The sequence below is a fragment of the Podarcis bocagei genome (assembly GCF_964188305.1).
Source record: "Podarcis bocagei genome assembly, chromosome: 5".
NCBI lineage: Eukaryota > Metazoa > Chordata > Lepidosauria > Squamata > Lacertidae > Podarcis > Podarcis bocagei.
In genome coordinates this window covers 16,260,475-16,283,067 of record NC_138129.1, presented here as the reverse complement: position 1 = coordinate 16,283,067, position 22,593 = coordinate 16,260,475, and the positions used below count along the sequence as shown (strand labels likewise).

The 22,593-nt window shown below is 45.9% G+C and overlaps 1 protein-coding gene across 2 annotated transcripts in view; it reads right to left on the bottom strand.

Moving 5' to 3' along the window:
• Positions 1-22,593, bottom strand: part of BMP7 (bone morphogenetic protein 7) — an 81,977-nt gene that overhangs the window by 1,733 nt on the left and 57,651 nt on the right. The window contains exons 2-6 of one of the 2 annotated variants that reach the window (XM_081196458.1): positions 17,927-18,119; positions 9,808-9,956; positions 4,842-5,054; positions 3,853-3,929; positions 1,394-1,504 (exon numbers count right to left, since the gene is read on the bottom strand). In XM_081196458.1, the coding sequence (XP_081052584.1) occupies positions 1,394-1,504; positions 3,853-3,929; positions 4,842-5,054; positions 9,808-9,956; positions 17,927-18,119 (743 nt within the window). The remainder of the gene's footprint in view (positions 1-1,393; positions 1,505-3,852; positions 3,930-4,841; positions 5,055-9,807; positions 9,957-17,926; positions 18,120-22,593) is intronic. The other variant, XM_081196459.1, reaches the window with a different exon arrangement.

Sequence of the window (22,593 nt, the reverse complement as noted above, 5' to 3'; positions counted from 1 at the left end):
GGTACGGCTTTGCAGTTAAGATATGCACTGCATTCTTCCACTGGGATTACGGAGTTCTTTTTGCCTTTTCTCACAATCAGAACATGGTGTTGGAGAGCTCTTATTAAAACAAGCAAACAAACAAAAAACTTCTTCACAGGGGGAAAGGAAAGTGAAACTTGGGTGGAGTTAAATATATGTCTCTGTGTCCATGACAAACAACTATTTATTTTAATAGTTATTTTAATAAGCTATTTCTTCTATGTGACTGCTTTATATGATTAATCTTTTAATGAGATTACAAACACACAAATACTATTATGTTCTCTCTGGCTGATTTTTACAGAGGCTTTTAAGTACTTCATATCCTCTGAAAGTTTTCTTCTGATGAGCAGCTAATAAACCTAGTTTGGGCACCTGCTACTACTAATTCTTTTTGTGTAATGGGTGCAATCCACTGAAAATGGCCTCAGCCACTTGCTGAGTAAAAGGTAAAGACAAAGGATCCCTGGATGGTTAAATCCTGTCAGAGTCGACTAAAGGGTGCAGCACTCATCTGGCTTTTCAGACCAAGGGAGCCAGCATTTGTCCACAGACGTCTTTGCTGGTCATGTGGCCAGCATGACGAAACCACTTCTGGTGCAACAGAACACCGTGATGGAAGCCACAGCGCACGGAAACACCATTTACCTTCCCGCCGCAGCGGAACCTATTTATCTACTTTTTGGCATGCTTTTGAACTGCTAGGTTGGCAGGAGCAACGGGAGCTCACTCCATTGTGGGGATTCGATCCGCTGACCTTCTGATCGGCAAGCCCAAGAGGCTCGATGAAGTACCACCACTGAGAATGGCCAGCCCAGGCTTCTCCACTTGCAACATCAAGGAGCCCAGCACACTCCTTGTGGCTCTGCCCAATCTGTAACCCTGCAGGAGTAACAGCAACACCCTGCCTTCTACATGAAGCTCTATCTCCTGACAGTTATTGGCCCTTGCCCAGGAGAAGGAAGGCAGTCGCAATGTGAACACTCTCTGCTGCTGCAGCTGCCGCCAAAGTTAAATGTTTGAACAAGGAAAGGAAAGTGCGGCGAGGTGAAGCCCTTTGTAAGCCCACTCCCCACCCTTTCTCAAAGCAGCACAAAGTTATTTGCACCTCCTTCTTCTCCCCATTTCAGGTTTTCCTCAAAGTGCCCCTACCTAAACTGAGCAAGTCTCAAAACGGGTGCAAATAATACCCAGCATAATATCTAGAGGTTATTTTACCCTGTTAAAATCCACAATGACTAACACCTCGCGTGATTCAGAAAGAAAGAAAGAAAGAAAGAAAGAAAGAAAGAAAGAAAGAAAGAAAGAAAGAAAGAAAGACATTGATCGGATTAAGTCAAGCTGTTCGAAAAGGGCATTAGGATGAGCTTACCAGTGTTTGTACAATAGCATGGTTTGTTGCATTCATGTAAGAGTTCAATGGAAAGGCACACTCTCCCTCGCAATAATACGCAGCATAACCTTCTGGAGCAATGATCCAGTCCTGGGTTACATCAGAGAAAGAGAAGATTTAGTAAAACACTCCTCATTACGTTTGACATTTGATCAAGTGTAGATGTTCACAGCACTGGCTTCAGCTGATCCATCCCGACCTCTGGCTACACCATGGAGGCATTTGCACATAATGATAAGCCATAAAAGGTAAAGGGTAAAGGAACCCCTGACCATTAGGTCCAGTCGTGACCGACTCTGGGGTTGCGGTGCTCATCTCGCTTTATTGGCCGTGGGAGCCGGCGTACAGCTTCCGGGTCATGTGGCCAGCATGACTAAGCCGCTTCTGGCAAACCAGAGCAGCACACAGAAAAGCGGTACCTATTTATCTACTTGCACTTTGATGTGCTTTCGAACTGCTAGGTTGGCAGGAGCAGGAACCGAGCATCGGGAGCTCACCCCGTCACGGGGATTCGAACCACCGACCTTCTGATCGGCAAGTCCTAGGCTCTGTGGTTTAACCCACAGTGCCACCCGCGTCCCTTCTATGATAAGCCATACTTTCTGGTTAATCATGGTTTATCAGGAACAAGCAGTGTGCTAGCCATCAGGAAAGAGCAATGCATCCTGCCTGATCGCTCCTCCCTTGGCATGAGTGGGATGAACAACAAACCAGGAAGCCTCGGCTTTGTGTTACATCTGAACTAGGTTGCATTGTTTGTTGCTCCCTAACAAGCCATAACAACCAACAATCTAAACCCATGGTTTGTGGTCGACAGGATGATTGTGTCTTGTCAGCGTGCATGAAAACACAATCCTTGATTTGGACGTAACACAAAATCAAGTCTTCTTGATTCCGCTCACAGCAGGGGAGAAGCAGAGCAGGAGGAACTGGGTAGCATGCGCCAACAAGCAGCTTGTACTTTACTACAATTCCCTATAAGAAAGTCTGGCTGACTGCTACATGCAAGTGCAGCTATTGAAGGATTTTGTGACTATTCTGCTGCACATCAGGGGTGTGGAGCCTCAGATCTAGAGGTCAAATACAGCCCTATAAGCCTTTGCATCTGACCCTTGGGAGTTCCCCTCGCACCATACCCTTGTCCCAGGCCACACCCCTCATTTGGCCCTGCTTCACATCTTATTGCCTGGCTGGTTTTTGCCTTGCTAGAATGTGTCCTTATATCCTGATAATGGTTCTGGCTTGTCTGGATGGAAGACAGAGAGGAGGATGCAAAAGCTACCCTACTGTACAAAGGCAAAATTTACATGGATTTTACACTTTCTGCATCTGGCCCTGGCCCTGGCATGTGAGCAGCCCTAGGAAGGTTGCCCAGGAGGAAATGTGGCCCTCCAGCTTATCAAGAACCATTTCTCACTGTATCTCTCGCTTTGCAGCTGGGCATTTTGGGTGGTGCAAGGGAATCAAGTTCCAGCTACCTGGTGAAGGAACCAAATGGCCACATTCTGGAAGGATGGTTCTGCCAATGGTTGTTGGAGCCAATAACTAGGTGGAGCTTCCATCTTTAGGATTAGTGAATACCCCTTGCTGATGGCAAATAGGGGAGGCAGACTTGGCTTTTCCGCTCCCTGGTGACTGCTGTTTCAATGCTACATCTGCCATCACTCTCAGTAAATCGCTAGAAATGCCCTAAAGTCTTTGAGGATGGCTTTGAAGATGAGCAGGGGGGGGGAGGAAAGTGTTTGGGGCACCCCACTAAGAGCACAAATTTGTTAACCTGCTTCTGAACACACAGGTAATCTTTTGTGAAACTGGAAAACAACTGCATTAGGGGCATGTGCCCCACTGGCCTTAAGCAACCTCTTCACATTTTGCAAGATTCTGTATGCAGGGCTGATCAAGTTGTGGCTGATTTTGGTGAGGGCATTCACTCATCATTAAACCAACAGACTTTTAGATGGAGGCAGCCAAATTAGAGTTCAACAAACTAAGCTGAGAGTATGATCCTGAGGAGTTGCAAATCTGCAGGACTGATGACCAATCAATAATATCCACCCCCTCCATCCCTCTGATTGTTATGACTTTGCAGACATACATCCTTCTTTTGCGACCAGGATCCGTTCCGGAGCCCTGCTCGCTAGCCGAAAAGGACGCAGGGCAAAGCATGAGCGGAAAAACCCGGAAGTAACCCATTCTGGTACTTCTGGGTTTGTCACAGACATTTGCCGGAATGGACACTAGACGAGGCGGACGATCACAGAGGTATTACTGTACATTAGAAGTTTGCAGCAACTGCCAGGATGGGCTTAGTCACTGCTCTTCTCTAAGGGTCAGAACTTGGAAAACTGGGTCATGGGGTTTGCATTACCAGCACGATAGCAACAGAGGACTAAAAATGCACCACAAATCTCTGATTCCAAGCACAGAAATCACATTACCTGCCAGCCAAGATCCCTGAAGCTGACATAGAGCTCATGTTTCTTGCAAGCTTGTCTCTGGTCAGTGCTGCTGTTTTCTGAGTTTGAAAAGTGTTGAATAGGAAAAGGAGAGGAAAAAATTACCATGTTAGCTGAGATTGACCAGCAGCACACTACTCGGCAATTTTAGTGAATGCACAGCCCAGTTAAGGGCACTTTCTGTCACCCTCACCAGTGACTTACATGAACATTTTAACATCAGACTTTTTTTTGAGTGGGCACATATCAAAATTTGAGTTGGGGGCAGGATCAAAATTCTGCCTCAAACTCTGTGCGAGGAAAAGCTGTTGGCAGTATTGTGAGAGGTGAATGTCATTCCACTTGATGACTTATTGTATTATAAGCTTCAACAATAGAAAACTTTGTTAATCAACATTTTAAGCAGCCTATTGTTCCCCATAAAAAATCAAGGAAGCCCCCAGTAATAAATTATTGTTACCTCTGATCCACATATGTATTTGCAAAGTCAGCTTTGCCATCTCACTCAAACCAGGGCAAAACCTCAGAAAAGTAAACGATGCTTCTGTGTTTACACAACCCTAGCTTGTATTTATTCAAGTGCTTTTGCCTATGGCTACTTGTTCATTAACTGGGCAAAAGCAAAACACTTTAGCCTCAGTCAGGCTTCTCCTCTTTGGTAGGCAGTTGTAAAATCGCACACAAGATCCGGTGCCTATTTCTCCATATAGTTTGGTGCCCGGGCTCAGAGTTGGGAACCACGGTTATGTTATGGCTTGATGGTTCTGCGGCACACAAAGCAGCAAACTTGTGGATGGCCGGAAGTGCCATCGGTGGGGTCCCACCCAACCAGTGGAACTCCTGCTCCGCCCATCTTCTACCCTGACTGCTGGCCTGTAAGGCCCCACCCGGCATTCACTCCCTGAAACAGAAATCGTTCCAGCTTTTAAACTGCATTCCCCACCAAGGTTAGCTTTATGGAAAGCACACACCTAATGCCGGCATACCTCCGAGGTTTGACACCCGAAAGGCTTCTTGGTTCTTTGGTGTCTTCGACCGGTTCTGGTTCCGCTGTTTGCCTCCTGCGGAACGGATACTGCGGAGATGCACCTCTGTGGCTTTGAAGAAAGCCACGGTGAAGGGCTGCTTGTTTTGCGGGCCGTGTCTTCCAATAAGACCAGCTAACTTGGGATTGATGCTTTGCCCTAAGGAGATGGGGGATGGACAGACCATTAGCTCTGAAGCGGAGTGTTACCTGCTTCCCATTTGCACCAGGAAGAGAAGGAAGACAAATAGCTGGACCTGCAAACCCACAAGCTAAACTCCCATGGCTTTCCAGACGCATGCTGAGGCTAACTTAAAAACTTGTCGTGGGCATCCATTTGTCTCAAGAGACAACGGAGTGAGCCTCCAGGGGTGAAGTCAAGTTGCTGGAGAATCCCAGCGCCTGCTGTGGCTGCAGAGACTGGTAACTCCTAACTGCTGCCCCCTGCACTCTTTTTGCTGCATCTGCAGCACCAAATAACCACCCCAGGGTGCAAGCCTGTGTGTATGGAGGTCCTGGGTTGACCAGATGACAGGACCCCTCTCTCCATCTCGCTGATGTGGTCCAAAGGAAAGCAGAGTAATAAGTTTGGCACCATCCTGGCCAGAAGTTGCCAGAAGGTGGGATGCAAGGCACTTGCCAGAGTGGTGCATGCTCTAGTTATCTCCCGCTTGGACTACTGCAATGTGCTCTACGTGGGGCTACCTTTGAAGGTGACCCGGAAACTACAACTAATCCAGAATGTGGCAGCTAGACTGGTGACTGGGGGCGGCCGCCGAGACTGCATAACACTGGTCTTGAAAGACCTACATTGGCTCCCAGTACGTTTCCGAGCACAATTTAAAGTGTTGGTGTTGACCTTTAAAGCCCTAAACGGCCTCGGCCCAGTATACCTGAAGGAGGGTCTCCACCCCTATCGTTCTGCCCGGATGCTGAGGTCCAGCACAGAGGGCCTTCTGGCGGTTCCCTCACTACGAGAAGCCAAGTTACAGGGAACCAGGCAGAGGGCCTTCTCAGTAGTGGCCCCCGCCCTGTGGAACTCCCTCCCATCAGATGTCAAAGAGATAAACAACTACCTGACATTTAGAAAACATCTGAAGGCAGCCCTGTTCAGGGTAGTTTTTAATGTGTGACATTTTGATGTATTTTTAATCTTTGTTGAAAGCCACCCAGAGTGGCTATAGAAACCCAGCCATATAACAAGTTGTTGTTGTTGTTGTTGTTGTTGTTGTTGTTGTTGTTGTTGTTGTTGTTGTCATCTTAGGGGCTTACTCTGGATTTGTGAAGGGTTTACTCCTTTGCCCTTTCTTCTCTGAAAGATGTCCCCACAGGGCAGTGGTTACAGATGTTTTTTTTCTTGGGGGTTTGCTCCCAAAGCCATTCTCACTAGGGTTAGGATCAAAAACTGGGCCCTGAAATTAAGGCAGCTTTTCTCGCAAGCAATGCTTCAACACAACAAATGTTATGTTATATGCCACGGTGCCCAAACTGAAGCAAATGTTATGTTATGCTAGGTCAACGTCAATATTAGACTTCCCTGGGTTTTTATTATTATTATTTATTTACAGTATTTATTTTGCTTTTTTTGCTTTTAAGAGAGGTTTCTTTGAGTTCAGCAGCTTAGAATTTGATGTGATCCTGTAAAAAAGAACAATTAAAAACTAGCCTCAGCGGAACACTAAATTTTCACTGGAAGGTTATTGGCTTAAAATAAAAACGTCTCATCTGAAATGAAGTCCAGTGCCATTCCGGATAGATTGCGCTTGAGGGCAAGAAGTGGCTTTTAGTCTTTCCAATATATTTTGCTTACTGGCGCCAACTCTTGAACTTCAGTGTGCAAGCTGGACTATGCCTGGCTAGTCAGATCTGTGTATTCCCACAAGCCAGGGTTGACTGCTCTCGATGCTGCAGCCTAAAGGCAGTGTGGTATAGTGGTTAGTGTGTTGAACCAGGACACACAAGACCAGGACATATCACCACACTGTGAGCCAATCATTCACCCTCTCAGGGTAGCCTACCTCGAAGAGTTGTTGTGATGATGAAATGGGGAGGGAGAGAACCATGTGTGCCACTTGGAGCTCACTGAGGAAAGGTGGGACAGAAGCCTAAGCAAATATATGGTAGTAGTCCACTAAGTTTTACTCAGAGCAGATCCATTGAAATTAATGGACCTAACTTGGCCATGTTCGTTCATTTAAATGGGTCGACTTTTGAGTAAGATGCCACAAGAAAGGGGATCACTGCTCTTTTGACCTGCTTTCGCCTAGGCAAATTCAAAGTATTTACAGCAGGCTGGGTCAATTTAGAATCTTATTATTGGCTGCCTATTATAGGAGAACAGGATAGTGAACTAAATGTGCTTTGGGGCTGATCTTGCATGGCTATTCATATGCTCAAATGGTTGCATTATTTAAACAACAACGGTTCTTTAGGACTTAAAAACCAATACTGATGTCCCACAATTAAATGTAAAGAGACAACCATATTCTCAAATGACTCTCCTTAGGCTTCAGCACCTTGAAGGCTATATAATTCGATGCACAGTCCCATTAAACTCAACGAGACTTAGTGCCAAGCAAATGCACAGAGGTTCAGGCTGACGTATAGCTCTGCTTTCCTTGCCTCTGCAATGAGACAAACAGGATGTGAACCCGTAATAAGTAAGAAACCCAAGTAAGCTCCGAGAAGTCAGCTGCTGCTCCAACATATTGTCAGGGAGGAAAGAATTAAGAGTGCTTAGAAGATGACAGAATGCCCCAGGCTAAAAAATTACTTCAGCCTCTCTCGCATTGCTTCACTTTATCCAAACTTTCTAAGAGTAAACAAAGAGCCTTTAAAATTCCCTTTCCTTTCCTATCGTTGCTGGATCTCGCTGGCGCTGATACAAAGGAATCGGGATTGCTATTAAATATGAACTAATGTCTTTCATTATCGTTTCAAACAACACTTCAAAACAACTCGGCTTGGGCTGACCAAGGTCTCCATGGGACAACTGGGATGGACACCAAGGGCCGTGTCAATGCCATGCATTCCATCTGTTCCTCGGCTAAGCTACTACCCATATAATGGATCTCCTTGTTCCTCCTGGTTTTCATTCGTGCTTGGTTTGGAAAAAGGGAAGTCTGTTTCTGGTGAGGGCAGGGACAGGGTGTTCTGAATGTTGCCAAAAAAAACCCAGAAATGGGTCCAGGGTCTGGGGCCAAGATGTCACCAATCGCATTGTTCTGTTTCACATTTAAATCTTTAAATGCTAGAGAGGCAATGGGAGCTATGAACCTGTGCCTGGGGGACCACTTTGGAGCTGGTTAGGGTGAATAAACAGAAGTCATCCCTGATAAAATGGATTAAGTTTGTTGGTTGGGAGTTCTGCTGCACCTGGAAGAAACATTAAGCCTGGGGGTGCATTCCCTCTGAGGATTCAAGGATGTTACCACCTGAATCTGGTGCTGGCCCTGAATATACGGTGTTGGGATTTTTAAATACCTAAGTGGCCAGAGACCCAGCTTGGTACCCCCCACATACATTTGCGTACACACACACACACACACACACACACACACAAAACAAAACCAACCCCTGGGTAGCACCCCTGTAGCTACAGCTCAGAATTGGCTTATATTTTAAAGACCTAAAATATTATAGAAATGTCAGTTGGTCCAGATCATTGCCCCCAGCTTGTCCATGGGAGACTCAGTCCAAGGTTAAGGTAAAGGTACCCCTGACCATTAGGTCCAGTCGTGGCCAACTCTGGGGTTGCGGCACTCATCTTGCTTTACTGATCGAGGGAGCCAGTGTACAGCTTCTGGGTCATGTGGCCAGCATGACTAAGCCGCTTCTGGCGAACCAGAGCAGTGAACGTAAACGCCATTTACCTTCCCGCCGGAGCGGAACCTATTTATCTACTTGCACTTTGATGTGCTTTTGAACTGCAGGAGCAGGGACCGAGCAACGGGGGCTCACCCCGTCATGGGGATTCGAACCGCCGACCTTCTGATCGGCAAGTCCCAGGCTCTGTGGGCCAACCCGTGTCCAAGGTTACCTGTCACTAAACCAACATTCGCATAGAGCTACCCAGTCTTAAATCCCACCAGGATGTGGAACTGCTCAACCTGGTCTCGCTTGACCCTGATTGTGCCCACTGACTCTGCTTGCAGCTGGTCCCTTGCCATCAGAACCCTTCTGCTGGGATTATTACCTGCTGCAGGACAGTGGGTAGGAGTCGCCTAACCAGCTCCATCAGCAGATGCCCTGTGCCAGGGCAACACTTGAGCAATGGGGTTTCCTGCGCCCACCTCCCCTGCAAAAAAATGGCCCTGGGTAGGTCAGGAGAACCCTAGAACAGTGTGCAGGGAGAAGGTATTGTTCCGTCTAACTAGCCGGAATGTTTGCACAGACGATTGGCAAGAGTGTGATGCTGAATTTCACCCAATGCCTCTGGAAGTATTCCAAGAAGCTGCTGAAGGAGGCATCAAAAGGGAAGGACCATAATGCTGGATGGAAGGGGAAACAGATATAAGGATGGTAGATGTCAAGTGGACACTAGAAGGACAAGAAGTAATAGTCATAGGAAAGCAGCAGATACCTATATAAAGCATGGAAAACTACTTCTAAGACTTCAGTAGGCTAGGTCCATCCAAACTCTTATCAGCAATCATGAGGGACAGCATCATCCTTTTTCAAAAGCAAATGAATGCCAAAGTGACAGTCTTTGAAACTATCTGGTTCCTGTGGAGCTGCTCCAGTTATTAATCTGTCCCATGTATGGGAGGCAGGAAAGAGGAACGAATCAGTGGGCAGGAAGAATGGAGGGTTGGGATATGAAAATGTCGCCATTTCGAAAAACAACTAGCCATAAACTGCAGGATAGGAAGCCGAAATAGAGATTTGTCAGCGATGACCTTTCGGAAACATACCATCTATGCTTTCCACTGATAGCTGCAAGCCGAGGTTGTGTTGTGGGTTGACCACCCAGTGATTACTGGTTGCTGTAATATCAAACACTAGCCAGCCTTCTTCAGCGGCCCAAATTGTCCGAGTGTCAAGCAAGTACAAATCTGAATCCCTAGAGAGGGATAAAGAAAAAGGAGAGAAAATCATTAGGACTTTTGAGGATAATTAAGACATATTACTACATTTTATTACATTTAAACAATACTAAAAGCAACCATGGATAAACCATATACAGCAGGAATAGCCGACAGGATGCCCTCTAGATGTTGTTGGGGCTGTAATTCCCTGACCACTGCCATGCTTACTGGGGTTAAGGGGAAATGGAGTCCAACAACATTGGGCAATCTCTGACCTAGAGGGTAGCACCAAAGAGACTGAATGGGAAAATGAAATAAAAAACCAAAAAGCATTTATGACATTTAGCCCTCCAAAAAAATTGCAAGTTTATAATTTACAAGAAGAAACCACACGCTTTGGTGTTGACCCCACTGCTTACAGCCAAGTCTGTCTTTATACTGAGGTAGACTCTGGACCACAACACCTCAGGCAGCAGCCAAACAATACCACACATTGCAATCAGCCAAAAAACCCAGGCAGGCAGCAATCACACCAACTCTCTAACGGATGCAGACAAAACACACACACATACACACACTGGCCGAGAGATAATGCATAGCATGAACATTTTAAAAGAATACTAAGGCTGCAATTCTTTCTTGGGGTAAAAGGTAAAGGTAAAGGACCCCTGGACCGTTAAGTCCAGTCAAAGGCGACTATGGGGTTGTGGCGCTCACCTTGCTTCAGGCCAAGGGAGCCGGTGTTTGTCCACAAACAGCTTTCCGGCTCATGTGGCCAGCATGACCAAACCGCTACTGGCGCACGGAGGACCATGACAAGTGCCAGAGCACACGGAAACACCATTTACCTTCCTGCCGCAGTGGTACCTATATATCTACTTGCACTGGCATGCTTTTGAACTGCTAGGTTGGCAGGAGCTGGATAGAGATATATAAGACTATACTGCAAGTAAACAAATTATATAGAACTGATAGAACTATTGTTTCATTTGAATGCAACATTTAAACCATACATCTGCTTTATTCAAGCAAACACAGAGCTTTACTTGAAAATTATTCTTACTGGGACGCTTGTAAATATTTTAAGACAGGATAGCCTAAAGCATACACTTTCCTCACACAGTTTTGATTTTAAGTGAGCAGGGTGGAAGACAGAAGGTACTGAGAACTGTTCACATATGCTCCCAAATAAAGAATGGCTTCCAAGCAGTCTTCAAACCCAGCCCTACTTCAGGGCGCTTTGTAATTTTAAGGTTTCAGTGACATCCTGTTGCACGTTGTTCTGTTGCATTCCACAGAACAAATACTGCAAACAGAGGTTTCATATCAACCAACATTTGGCTTCAGAAGACAATACTTCACAACTAAGGAAGGAGGGAGCTCATCTGAAAGTTATCAAGTGATGTCTGCGCACGTGTGAATCGTTGCTCGATTTATGCATCAGCATAAAGAACCACCTCACCCCTTGTATGCTGAGCCAATCACTACAGTCTGCAAGAAAGGGCATCTAGAAGGTGCCATCTTACCAGGAGGTCTACTCCACATGATGTCGGAATCGGGCCATCAGTGTGGCAGCACCTCCCTTTTGAAACTCCCTCATGTGACATCTCAGAAAGGCAATATCTCTCATCTGTTGAAGACCTTCCTTTTTCAACAGTTAGAGAAGGACCGTATTTACTCGAGTCTAATGCACCATTGAGTCTAACGTGCACCTCAATTTTCAGAACCTTGAAACCCAAAAAAGTATGTGCTGGTGAATGTAAATGTGCCATTGAATCTAATCTTAATTTTCGCAACGAAATTTGACCAAAAAAGGGGAGCGTTAGATTCAAGTAAATACGGTATATTCTAGTTAGAATCTGTAGGAGATTTGAAATTATATCTATCTATATCTATATGCAGAAGCAACCCTCAATTTGGGGGGGGGCTGCATTCTGGGTCATTGCACATGATGGCAGAGTGCACACAAGCCTGCTCTGCCCCTCCTATTCCAGTTTTTCTGCCACTTCCGGGTTGCCGCGATGCGCACATGCATGGGCATAAATCAGTTGTTGCCTCTAATTGTTTTAACTGTTTTTAAATATGTGCAATTCTTTTTAATTTTCTTATATACAGTGGTACCTCGGGTTACATACACTTCAGGTTACATATACTTCAAGTTACATACACTTCAGGTTACAGACTCCGCTAACCCAGAAATAGTACCTCGGGTTAAGAACTTTGCTTCAGGATGAGAACAGAAATTGTGCTCCAGCGGTGTGGCGGCAGTGGGAGGCCCCATTAGCTAAAGTGGTACTTCAGGTTAAGAACAGTTTCAGGTTAAGAACAGACCTCCGGAACGAATTAAGTACTTAACCTGAGGTACCACTGTACACAATTTTTATATATGTTTTATTGTGTTGGGAAACTGCTTTGAGATGCTTCATAAGAAGCAATGCATAAATGAAAGCATCATAATATGTAATCATAATATACAATCCCTTTTTATGGGGAAATGTTACTAGAAGGTGGTATTTCTTCATTCTTTTATCTATGGTTCCTACAAGAGCTTTTCCTGTCTTGCAAACACGCGCACTGTGATATTGCAATATGATCATGAGAAATAAAACACGTTCGGCGTTGAATTGCAACTTTTACCATTTATAGGATTGCATTTGGAAAGACAAGTAAACATAGGATGATATAGAGGAGAGACGTCACCCCTGCTAATAATCTGAGCATCTCAGGGGCTGAACGGGAGAGGCAGAGCAACAATGCAACCTGTGAACACACAACCACATGCAGTGGCGTAGCGTGGGTTGTCAGCACCCGGGGCAAGGCAAGTAATTTGCGCCCCCTAACCCGTGGATTTGCGCCCCCTAACCCGTGGATTTGCGCCCCCTAACCCTAACCCCCAGATGATGCGCCCGGTGCGGCGGCCCCCCCTGCACCCCCCACGCTACGCCACTGACCACATGCACTTGCTTTCAGACGCCTGGTCCAACTATAAAAGGTTCCATATAAATATACTGCTCTTAGAGCTAATATATGCCAATCTTGCACAAACAACCACAACATCTATGTTTATACTACTAGCCTAGATATTGTGGCTGTTTGTGCAAGCTTGGTAATTGGATATGCAAACACGGCACCTTCAATTTCGGTCTGTTTTGCTGAGTCTCGTGTATCATCTTGCCAAACATCTTGCGCACACTTTGCATAGATATTTGTGTAACTAATTACTTTGCGATCATTCCAACAGAGGCAAAGATGAGATCAGCTGTGTGTTCATGAGACAGCCTTAGGAACCCAGGAAGCTGTTGGACCACTGACTGGCAGCAGCTCCCCAGGTATTCAGACACAGGACACTCCCAGCCCTACCTGGAGCTGCTGGGGTTTGAGCCTGGGACCTTCTACATGCAAAGCAGATGCTCTACCAATAGGCCATTGGAGGGTGGCGTTCCCTGCCTTTCTGGGATAACATTGTGGCAAGGGGGAGCCCCCCCCCCATCTTGTTTCCGTGGGTCGCTTTCATGCCCCTGCCAGAAATAACTCTGCTCCAAATGCCAGTTGCTAGGGGACTGAAGGAGCAACGAGAAAGGACACTCTGGCCCCATGCACCAGCCAAAGAAACAAGACCTCACTAGTAATAATATTTATCCTGCCCATCTGGCCAGGCCTCCTCAGCCTCTCTGGGCTCCCAACAGAATATTTAAAACACGCTAAAACATCAAACATTAAAAACTTCCCCAAATAGGGCTGCCTTCAGACATTTTCTAAAAGTCAGGTAGTTGTTTATTTCCTTGACATCTGATGGGAGGGCATTCCACAGGGTGGGCGCCACCACCGAGAAGGCCCTCTGCCTGGTTCCCTGTAACCTAACTTCTTGCAGTGAGGGAACCACCAGAAGGCCCTCGGAGCTGGACTCAGTGTCCGGGCTGAACAATGGGGGTGGAGACGCTCCTTCAGGTATACTGGGCCGATCTTACCCTTTCCTGAATCATAGGAACAACTGCTACTCAGACAAGAACAACCCAGAAGGGGAGATCAGCCCGACTGAATATAAATGTTTGCAGCTCATCACTTTGTTCCAGCTTCAAAGAGCTGAATCTCCCTCCTCTACCTTTTTCCCAACTTTCCTTTTCCTTTGTGGGTTTTGCCTGTTTAGTTTGTAAACCTGATAGCAGGACTCTTTCTCATTATTAATGATACAGTTTCTGGCATATGCTGAAGACGCACCCCTTTGCCCTGGCTTTTGACGAGAGGTGTCTATTTTAAGGACCCATCTTTTTTGTGTGACTGTTAAGTTTTTTTGAACTGTTTTCACTATTGTGTTTTAATATTATGTTACCCAACTTGGGACCTTTGGGTGAAGGGCTGGTAAAATAATAATAATAATAATAATAATAGTGGTAGTAGTAGTAGTAGTAGTAGTAGTAGTAGTAATAGTAGTAAATGTGGTGAGCCACTTTAGGAGACAATAACTATCTGAAAAGTGTTATAAACATATACCTCTTATTTAATAGTTTAATTATTTAACTATTTAAATGTATACCTCTTATTTGTGAAATGCCTAAAAACTGAATAAAAAATTAGGCGCTGAACAAAAACAGAACCTGCCCAACAGACCAAGATTTCAACTTAGTGCATCTGATCTACGATACTCGAGATACATATTTTAGGACCAATAGCAGACTGCATGGCAGGTCAGCATTGCTTCAGGAAGGAGCACCAGGAAGGAGAGGGGTAAGGTTAGCATGGTGCAAACACGCTAGTAGGAGCCCTGGATTTACTCCGCTGACAGTGTTTGCACTGTGCCAGTCTCCTTACCCTCCTCGCCTTCACTTTCTCAGTAATCAGCAGGAGCAACATGGCTGTGAGGAGGTCAAGTGAGCACTGCTGTCCCACCATTGCCGTCCGCTACTCTTGAGGATGCATCGTATGCTTTTAACTTTTTAAATATTATATTACAAAACTGCTGCTCACCCCAACACCCTGGAACCTTATGGTAAAGGCCAGGCAGGCAACAAATAAATGAACAAAATCATTAAATAAATAATCACATAAAAGGAGGATGTGATTGTGTTAGCTCCACACACATTTGTATGATCCTGTCCATCATTCTCCATGAGTTGCAGGATAATTTCATGGAGCAGGGATATCCCCCTGCACTTGTGGAAGTTCCCTGCACCCCAGAAAAATCACATTGGCGTGGCATCAGAACACCTGAAGAGGGCTTTAAAAATTAAACTGAAAGAGGTGGAGGTGGAGCAGAATTAGAAATCAGCAAGCCGAAATGCACAAAATGAAATAAATGAGTTTCAAAGCATTTAAGAGAAAGAAGTGGAATAACATGAACAAAAAATAATTGGCAGAGTCCCATAAAGTGACAGAAGATTTTAAAAAGCATGAAAACGCAAGGAAGAAAGAGATACGGTGCCGAACTAGCAAGGAACAAACAGAAGAATATAAATACCTGCAGAAGAACACAGAGAAGGAGAGCATTCCTAGAATCTTAGAATTGTAAGGGACCCTAAGGATCATCTAGTCCAACTCCCTGCAATGTGGGAATATGCAACTGTCCATATGGGGATCGAACCTGCTACCTTCATGTTATCAGTACCATGATCTAACCAACTGAGCTATGCAGAGCAGAGGAATAGTTAGTTGGTGGTCTCTGACTACAATTTTTATGTGTTTTTGTTATATAGAGAGATACTGCTGCAAACAGCTTTGAATTTTTTATGATATAAAGGTAAAGGGACCCCTGACCATTAGGTCCAGTCATGACCGACTCTGGGGTTGTGGCGCTCATCTCGCTTTATTGGCCAAGGGAGCCGGCATACAGCTTCCTGGTCATGTGGCCAGCATGACTAAGCCGCTTCTGGCGAACCAGAGCAGCGCACGGAAATGCCGTTTACCTTCCCGCTGGAGCAGTACCTATTTATCTACTTGCACTTGACGTGTTTTCAAACTGCTAGGTTGGCAGTATAAATATCTTTATAAATAAAATATAATTGTTGATGGGAAAGACTTGCAATCAAGAAAGATCCTGGGGGTTAATAAGGCTCAAGAGCAGATAGCATTGGGCTGGTTGGAAAAACAGCTTGACCCGCCGCTATAAGGCACCTTCTGAGGTTGCTTGAGACACACTTTCTAAGTCCAGACCCCAGACTTCCCTTTTCCCCTTATAAAAGGCCAGCCTGGGAAACAGACAGTGCTTTTGAGGCCTCCCTCTACTGGTTTGCATCAAGGAGACCACACAACTCGTTAGCCAGCTTTCTGCCACTGAAACGCATCCTGGGGCTTTCAAGTCATAACCAACATCTGACCGAAGGACTCCCACAGGAAGCAGGGATGAGAAAGCATTGCTCTTGGACTCCAACACCAGCATCTGATGTGGAATTTCCAGAGGTGAAAAGCTCTCATGCTTCCTTTACTGCTTGACTCATCTCCTTCACCCACAAACCACGATTCACAAAAGTTTAAAAGGGGGGGGGAGAGAAACGCGGAGAAAAGCAGCCACTTCTTGAAAGCTACTGCTATTATTATTAAACCTACACAGGAAAAAGAATTCCAGCTTTTAAGAAAGAAAAGCTCCCATGCCGGCATGACGCATGTCACTGCACGCCGTGAGTCAGCCTGGGAAATTGTATAATGCGTTTGTTTTCCTGTAGTTAGTTATAGTCCTGGGCAAACAGCAGGCCTGGAGGGGGAAACCTTCAGCAAGAGAGATCAAAGGGAGTCCTCCTTACCATATGCACACACTTTTGGAACTTTCCTACCCTGGTGACCAATAATTTTACTCTACAGCAATAATGGATTAGCGCTCCCTGCTCTAGCCTCCAAAGAGTGGGACCGAGTGCTGGAAGACGACCATCCGCAATCACAAAACTTCTTCCAAGCTAAACAACTCACTTCTTCCATCATTCCTTTTTGTCAAGAAAAACACCAACCAAACTCAATTTGTTATTCATCCGGTTTCCTAAATGCAGAAGGCACAACGCAAAATAAAATCAAAGGGCATGCCAATCAATCAGTTACGCCATACGAAAGTCACATTAAGTCACGGGGAAGGAAGGTTTCATGTCCCGTCTTGCAACAAACGCTGAGCAGCGTCGGGCAACTGGCAAGATTGGAGTTAGAATCCAGCCCATGCTTTCTGAGCTTCCAACCAAGCCTGGTGCAAGTGTGTGCATGGAAAGGCTTTGGGTGAACTAGGTCTCGAGGTGAGTCCTTCTAGTATCTGGCTTTAATGAGCCCTCTTTGAGTGCTCAGCTATAAGATATAACAGCAGTGTCTGTGCAGTTGGGTCAAGCCAGACACCTGTGAAAACAGAGCCACTCATCAGTCTTACTGTTCACTCGAGTCCAGGGCATCTCTCCCAGCCTGCCTTCAGCCAGCCTGCCCAAGATGGATCTCTCTTTCTCTTTTTTCCCCCCTTCTTCTTCCCAGCACACCTAGTTAGAAACACTCTTTTCCTGTCAGCTCACACCCAGTTACCCTAGCAACCTTCCAAATCCCCCGTCTCTGTTCGCACCTCAGGGCAGCGGGGAAGGACAGTTCTCTTGGATTGCCAGTGGCCCTCAGTTGTTTATTAATATCCTGGTCGTTTTTTGCATAGGCTAGCCCAGCAATTCCTCTGCATGTTATATTTCTCTCTTCACATTTCAAATAATCAAAATCTTTCTATTCTAATCTTTCTGCCTGGTCCACAAACTGGCGCAACGAACATCGAAATATATCAATCCTTGATTCACCCTGAGTTCACCCTGTGTATGCTTCTCAGCTGCCACCTTAAGGGATAGTTTGCATGTGTGAAACAGCCTTTGTGGATCAACAACCATCACAGACAGAGCTTTCATATTGCTTTGCATCTTCTCAACTCCTGACAGTCTGAAAAGGATGACTTTGCGCATTCAGATATGAGCACTATGCCACGCAATTGTTCCAGCCACTCGCGCAATTATTGGCTCTTGTCTTTTCACACCCCAGCTCAGGCTGGGGTCTTTCCTCAGTCACTCACCTTCCTGGGTGTTCCTGGAGGACCTGGTAGACACTGATCTGGAATGTTTCATTATCAAAGCGTTCTCGGATATAGTCCTTGTAAATCCGAAACTCAGCAGCAGTCACTGTTTCACCCTCGGGGATTCTGGAGAGGTCAAACCGGAACTCGCGACGATGGCTGCGCTGGTGATAGAACTCCTTGTCATGCTCCACTGCAAAAACAAAATAGACACTTAATGGCAATCTCGCTTTTTGGGCGAACCATAAAGCATCCTATATGAGCGGAGTGGTATATGTCTGAATGTGGACACAGACAATGGGGGAGAGGGGAGGGCACAGTAGGGTATGGTTGGGTAGGGAATCTACCAACAGTATAGAGACCCGCTACTCTTGCAGAAAAATATTTAAGAGGGTACACGTCTGGTGTACAGATATGCTGGTTGTACAAGGAGTGTGCACTCCATCTCTCCAGAAGTGTTAAGAAACTAAGATATGAAAACTAGGAGCTAAATGGCACCTTAAACCTAGGTTATAGGCACCACAACGGAATTTCTAGGTGCGCTTTTAAATAAATAAATAAATAATTTTATTTATACCCTGCCCTCCCTGGCCAGAGCCAGGCTCAGGGCAGCTAACACCAATAAAATTTCAGTAAAAATGTAATAAGGAAAAAAAATGAAAAATAAAAAACCATTTAAAATACAGGCTGAAATGCAATTTAAAATGCAGCCTCATTCCATATGAGCAGAGTGGTATATGTCTGAACGCGGACACAGACAATGGAGGAGAATGCAAAGCTGGAAATAATGAACTGCAGTTAAAACCTTATACAGTGGAACCTCAGGTTACATACGCTTCAGGTTACAGACTCCGCTAACCCAGAAATAGTGCTTCAGGTTAATAACTTTGCTTCAGGATGAGAACAGAAATCGTGCTCCGGCGGTGCGGCAGCAGCGGGAGGCCCCATTAGCTAAAGTGGTGCTTCAGGTTAAGAACAGTTTCAGGTTAAGAACGGACCTCCGGAACGAATTGAGTACTTAACCCGAGGTACCACTGTATCTCACATGGTCTAGTCCTCATCTAAGACTGCAAAAAAAAAACACAACACAAAGCCATACTTCCCCTGCCTGCCCCCATAATATGAGGGTCGAGTGGCTGGAAGTGGGGAGGCAGTGGCAGTTTTAATCTGAAACCTTAGGTGCAATACTGCTCCCAGAGCTCAGAAACTGCTTGCATAAATGAAATCCCCTGTCACAAAAAGTGCCTAGAACAGGGGTCTGCAATCTTTAAGACAAAAAGAGCCACTTGGACCCGTTTCCAAAGAAAAAAACCTCGTCATTATAAAAATAACATTTTTGTCACTTTTTTATTATTTCTTTGTTTGACCCCTCAGAATTACTCCTCCTCATAGAAATAAACGTTAAATTAACAAGTTACATTTGTGTGTGTGTGTGTTCTTCACTCCCCTTCAATGCAGTGACCAGCGTACATGCCCCTTACAATGTAGCGGGGCGGGAAGGTGATGTCAGGACGGTGCGTGACTAACGCACACACTGCCCCCATGCGACGTCATAGCCAGTACAGCGCCCGCCACAGTGGGGAGTGTCGGGGCGCACAATGCGCCTCCTCCCCTCGCTAGTATCCGCCCCGGAGCCGCGGCAAAGGTGTAAAAGAGCCACATGTGGCTCCGGAGCCGCGGGTTGCAGACCCCTGGCCTAGAACAATGGAAACGCTGCTCTCCAGCCTGCATAGAAGTCAGCACAACTCTTTAAGCACCAGTGAGATACATTGAGTACATGGGAATATAGTTAACAACCGGTCTACCACCCATAGGCAGCCTTATGCTCCTACGTGAAGACTACACATAGGGATGGAGAGCTGGGATGAACAGGTCAAGCTGTATCGTGCCCCATGCCGCTGTGCCCATCACCCTCCACAAGTTGGAGGGTGACACCTGGAGCGGGGAGCCTCCTCTACTTGTGGAGGCTCCCCACATGATTTAGAACCCTGGAGGGTGATTAGAGGAAGTTGCCCACTTCAAATTTCTCCACCAACTTAGATGGCTTTAAAAGAGGACTGGACCAATTGATGGAGGAGAGGCCTATCAAAGGCTACTTGGTGGATCTCCTCTGCCGCCACAGTAGGAGGCAGTAATGCTTCTGAATACCAGTTTCAGGAAACCACAGGAGTGTGGAGGGCTCCTGAGCTTGTGTCCAGCTTGTGGGTTTTCCACTGGCACCTGGTGCTGGGCTAAGTGGGCTATTGGCTTAATCCAACAGGCTCTCACTGAGAGCAACAGGCATAGTGGAACAGAGGGCAGAGCTCCCCACCTTTTCACGTGAGCAGACACCCAAACAAAGGAATCCAATTTAGATGGTATGTCCCATGGAGGACCTTACGGTCTTCAAACAAAAACACCTTCGAGGTCCCGGGTCACAGAGAGGTTAGGCTGGCCTCAACCAGAGCCATGGCTTTTTTGGCTGTGGCTCCGATTTGGTGGAACGCTCTGTCACAAGAGACTAGGGCCCTGCGGGACTTGACATCTTTCCGCAGGGCCTGCAAGACAGAGTTGTTCCACCAGGGCTTTGGCCAAGACGCAGCCTGACCCCCTCCTTTGGTAATTCTTCACAGAACTGTAGCCCAATGGTTGCCATTAATTTGATTTGAAATGATTTTATAATGAATTGATTTTAGAATGCCGTATTATTTTACTGTTAGCTGCTCTGAGCCCAGCTTTGGCTGGGGAAGGCGGGATATAAATTATTATTATTATTATTATTATTATTATTATTATTATTATTATTATTATTATTTTGCACAGGCACAGGTATCAATGTATGAGCAGGTTGCTTTTACCCAGGAGTGGGCAAAGCTGGAGCACCAACCAGAGTTGATAAAAAGCACATCTGGGCACCTAAACAGCTCTCCCGGGCTACAAAACTGAACGTAATCCCGTCAAGAGCAGGCCAAGCACAGCCTCCAAAGTCCAATGACTCAAGGACCATCAGCACTTCCAGCCTGTCTGGACTGAGTTTGCTCATTAGCTTCACCCACATGTACATTAATGGCTCCAGGTGCATCTGAGTAAGAATTACTTACTGACATAGAAATCCGCCTGCTGTCCAAACACCTTTACAAAGACCATGGAGTTACAGAAGAGGTAAGGAAGAAAGCGCTAGACAGCAGACTGAGGTAAGGAAGCAAGTGCTAAGAACAAACAGAAATATATGCCTAATGAGCCTGTCTTTTAGCAGGGCTGCCATGGGCAGCTGCATGACCTCTGTGACTCATGTACCAGGGTCCGTTGCTCCCAATGGCCCTATAATATTTGAGTCACCCATCAGGGGTGGTAAACTTGAAGGGCACATTACAGATCTTAGTAATACCTTTGAATCATCTGGCGTTGGCTCTGTGGCTGTCTAGTTCCCATCCTCTGCAAAGGATACTTGCACAGAATAAAAGCTTATCGCGAGCATCAGACTCTCTAATGAAGAGTTAGATGGACTCATTTATTCAAGGCTAAATTAACCATTATGTCAACATGCCGTAGGATGGCACCAACATCTCTCAGTTACAACCCTTACAGTTTGCTTCTTATCGTTTCTTGGATCTTGTTGTTTCTGCCTCTTGGTTGGGCAGTCTGCTCCTGAGAACCTTCATAGGAACATAGGAAGCTGCCTTATACACACAGTCAGCCCACTGGTCCATCTAGTTTAGTATTGTCTACACTGACTGGCAGCAGCTCTCCGGGGTTTCACACAGGGGTCTCTCCCAGCCCCAGTTGGAAATGCGAGCAATTGACCCTGGGACCTTCTGTACCCAAAGGTGATGCTCTGCTACTGAGCTACAGCCCTTCCCTCCATGTTGCACCCCTACATACAGTAACTATCACTTTCTCCCTCCCATAATAACTGGTTTGCATTTTCACTGTCCCCCACCCCGCAAATCACCGCCACCTTTCGTTTGCTCTGCATTTTCCCAAAAAAAGCAAAAATTTTATTTTCTTTATTCAAATATTTCTAATCAGCCTTTCCACTGCAAAAATGGACTGCACCCCACCCGTCCCACCAAGGCAGCTAACAGTTAAATCATAAAACCCAACAAAATATCATGCCATTAAACTGAATTAAAAACAGCAGCAAATGCAGAACAGCCTAAAAGGCCGCAATGGCTCGCATGACAAAAACAAAGGGAAAGAAAATGGCCAACATGTGCTTCCTTCATCCATGGATGTGCAAAATTAGACTTAAAAAGCAAAAGGTCAGAGGTCTATGGCTGCGCCATTCCATGCAGTCTTTTTCTGTTAGCTGGGTGTACTTGTTACTTGTTTGCCATGAAGAATGCAACTGTTCTTCCTCCAAGCTGTGCTTGATGAAGTTTACACATTCTAACCACAGAGCTTTGTTGCTGGGCTGATATACCTCTCTTCCCATCCACCCCGACACAATCTCGGCCACAGCTGTGTCTGAAATGGGGCTGCGAGTCTCTGGCACCACCAGGTCATTGCCTGGGCATCGTCAATGAGATCTCCGACCTTTGCTCATCCCAGTGCCACTTTCAACAGTACTTTCAAAGGTGTGATTATAAATTACTGTTCTTGTTTGAAGTCTATCAGACGGGTTGCCCTCAAACCAAGCCACTAATGGCTACGTTCTAGCTCCACTGTCGGAGACGGTCTGCTTCTGA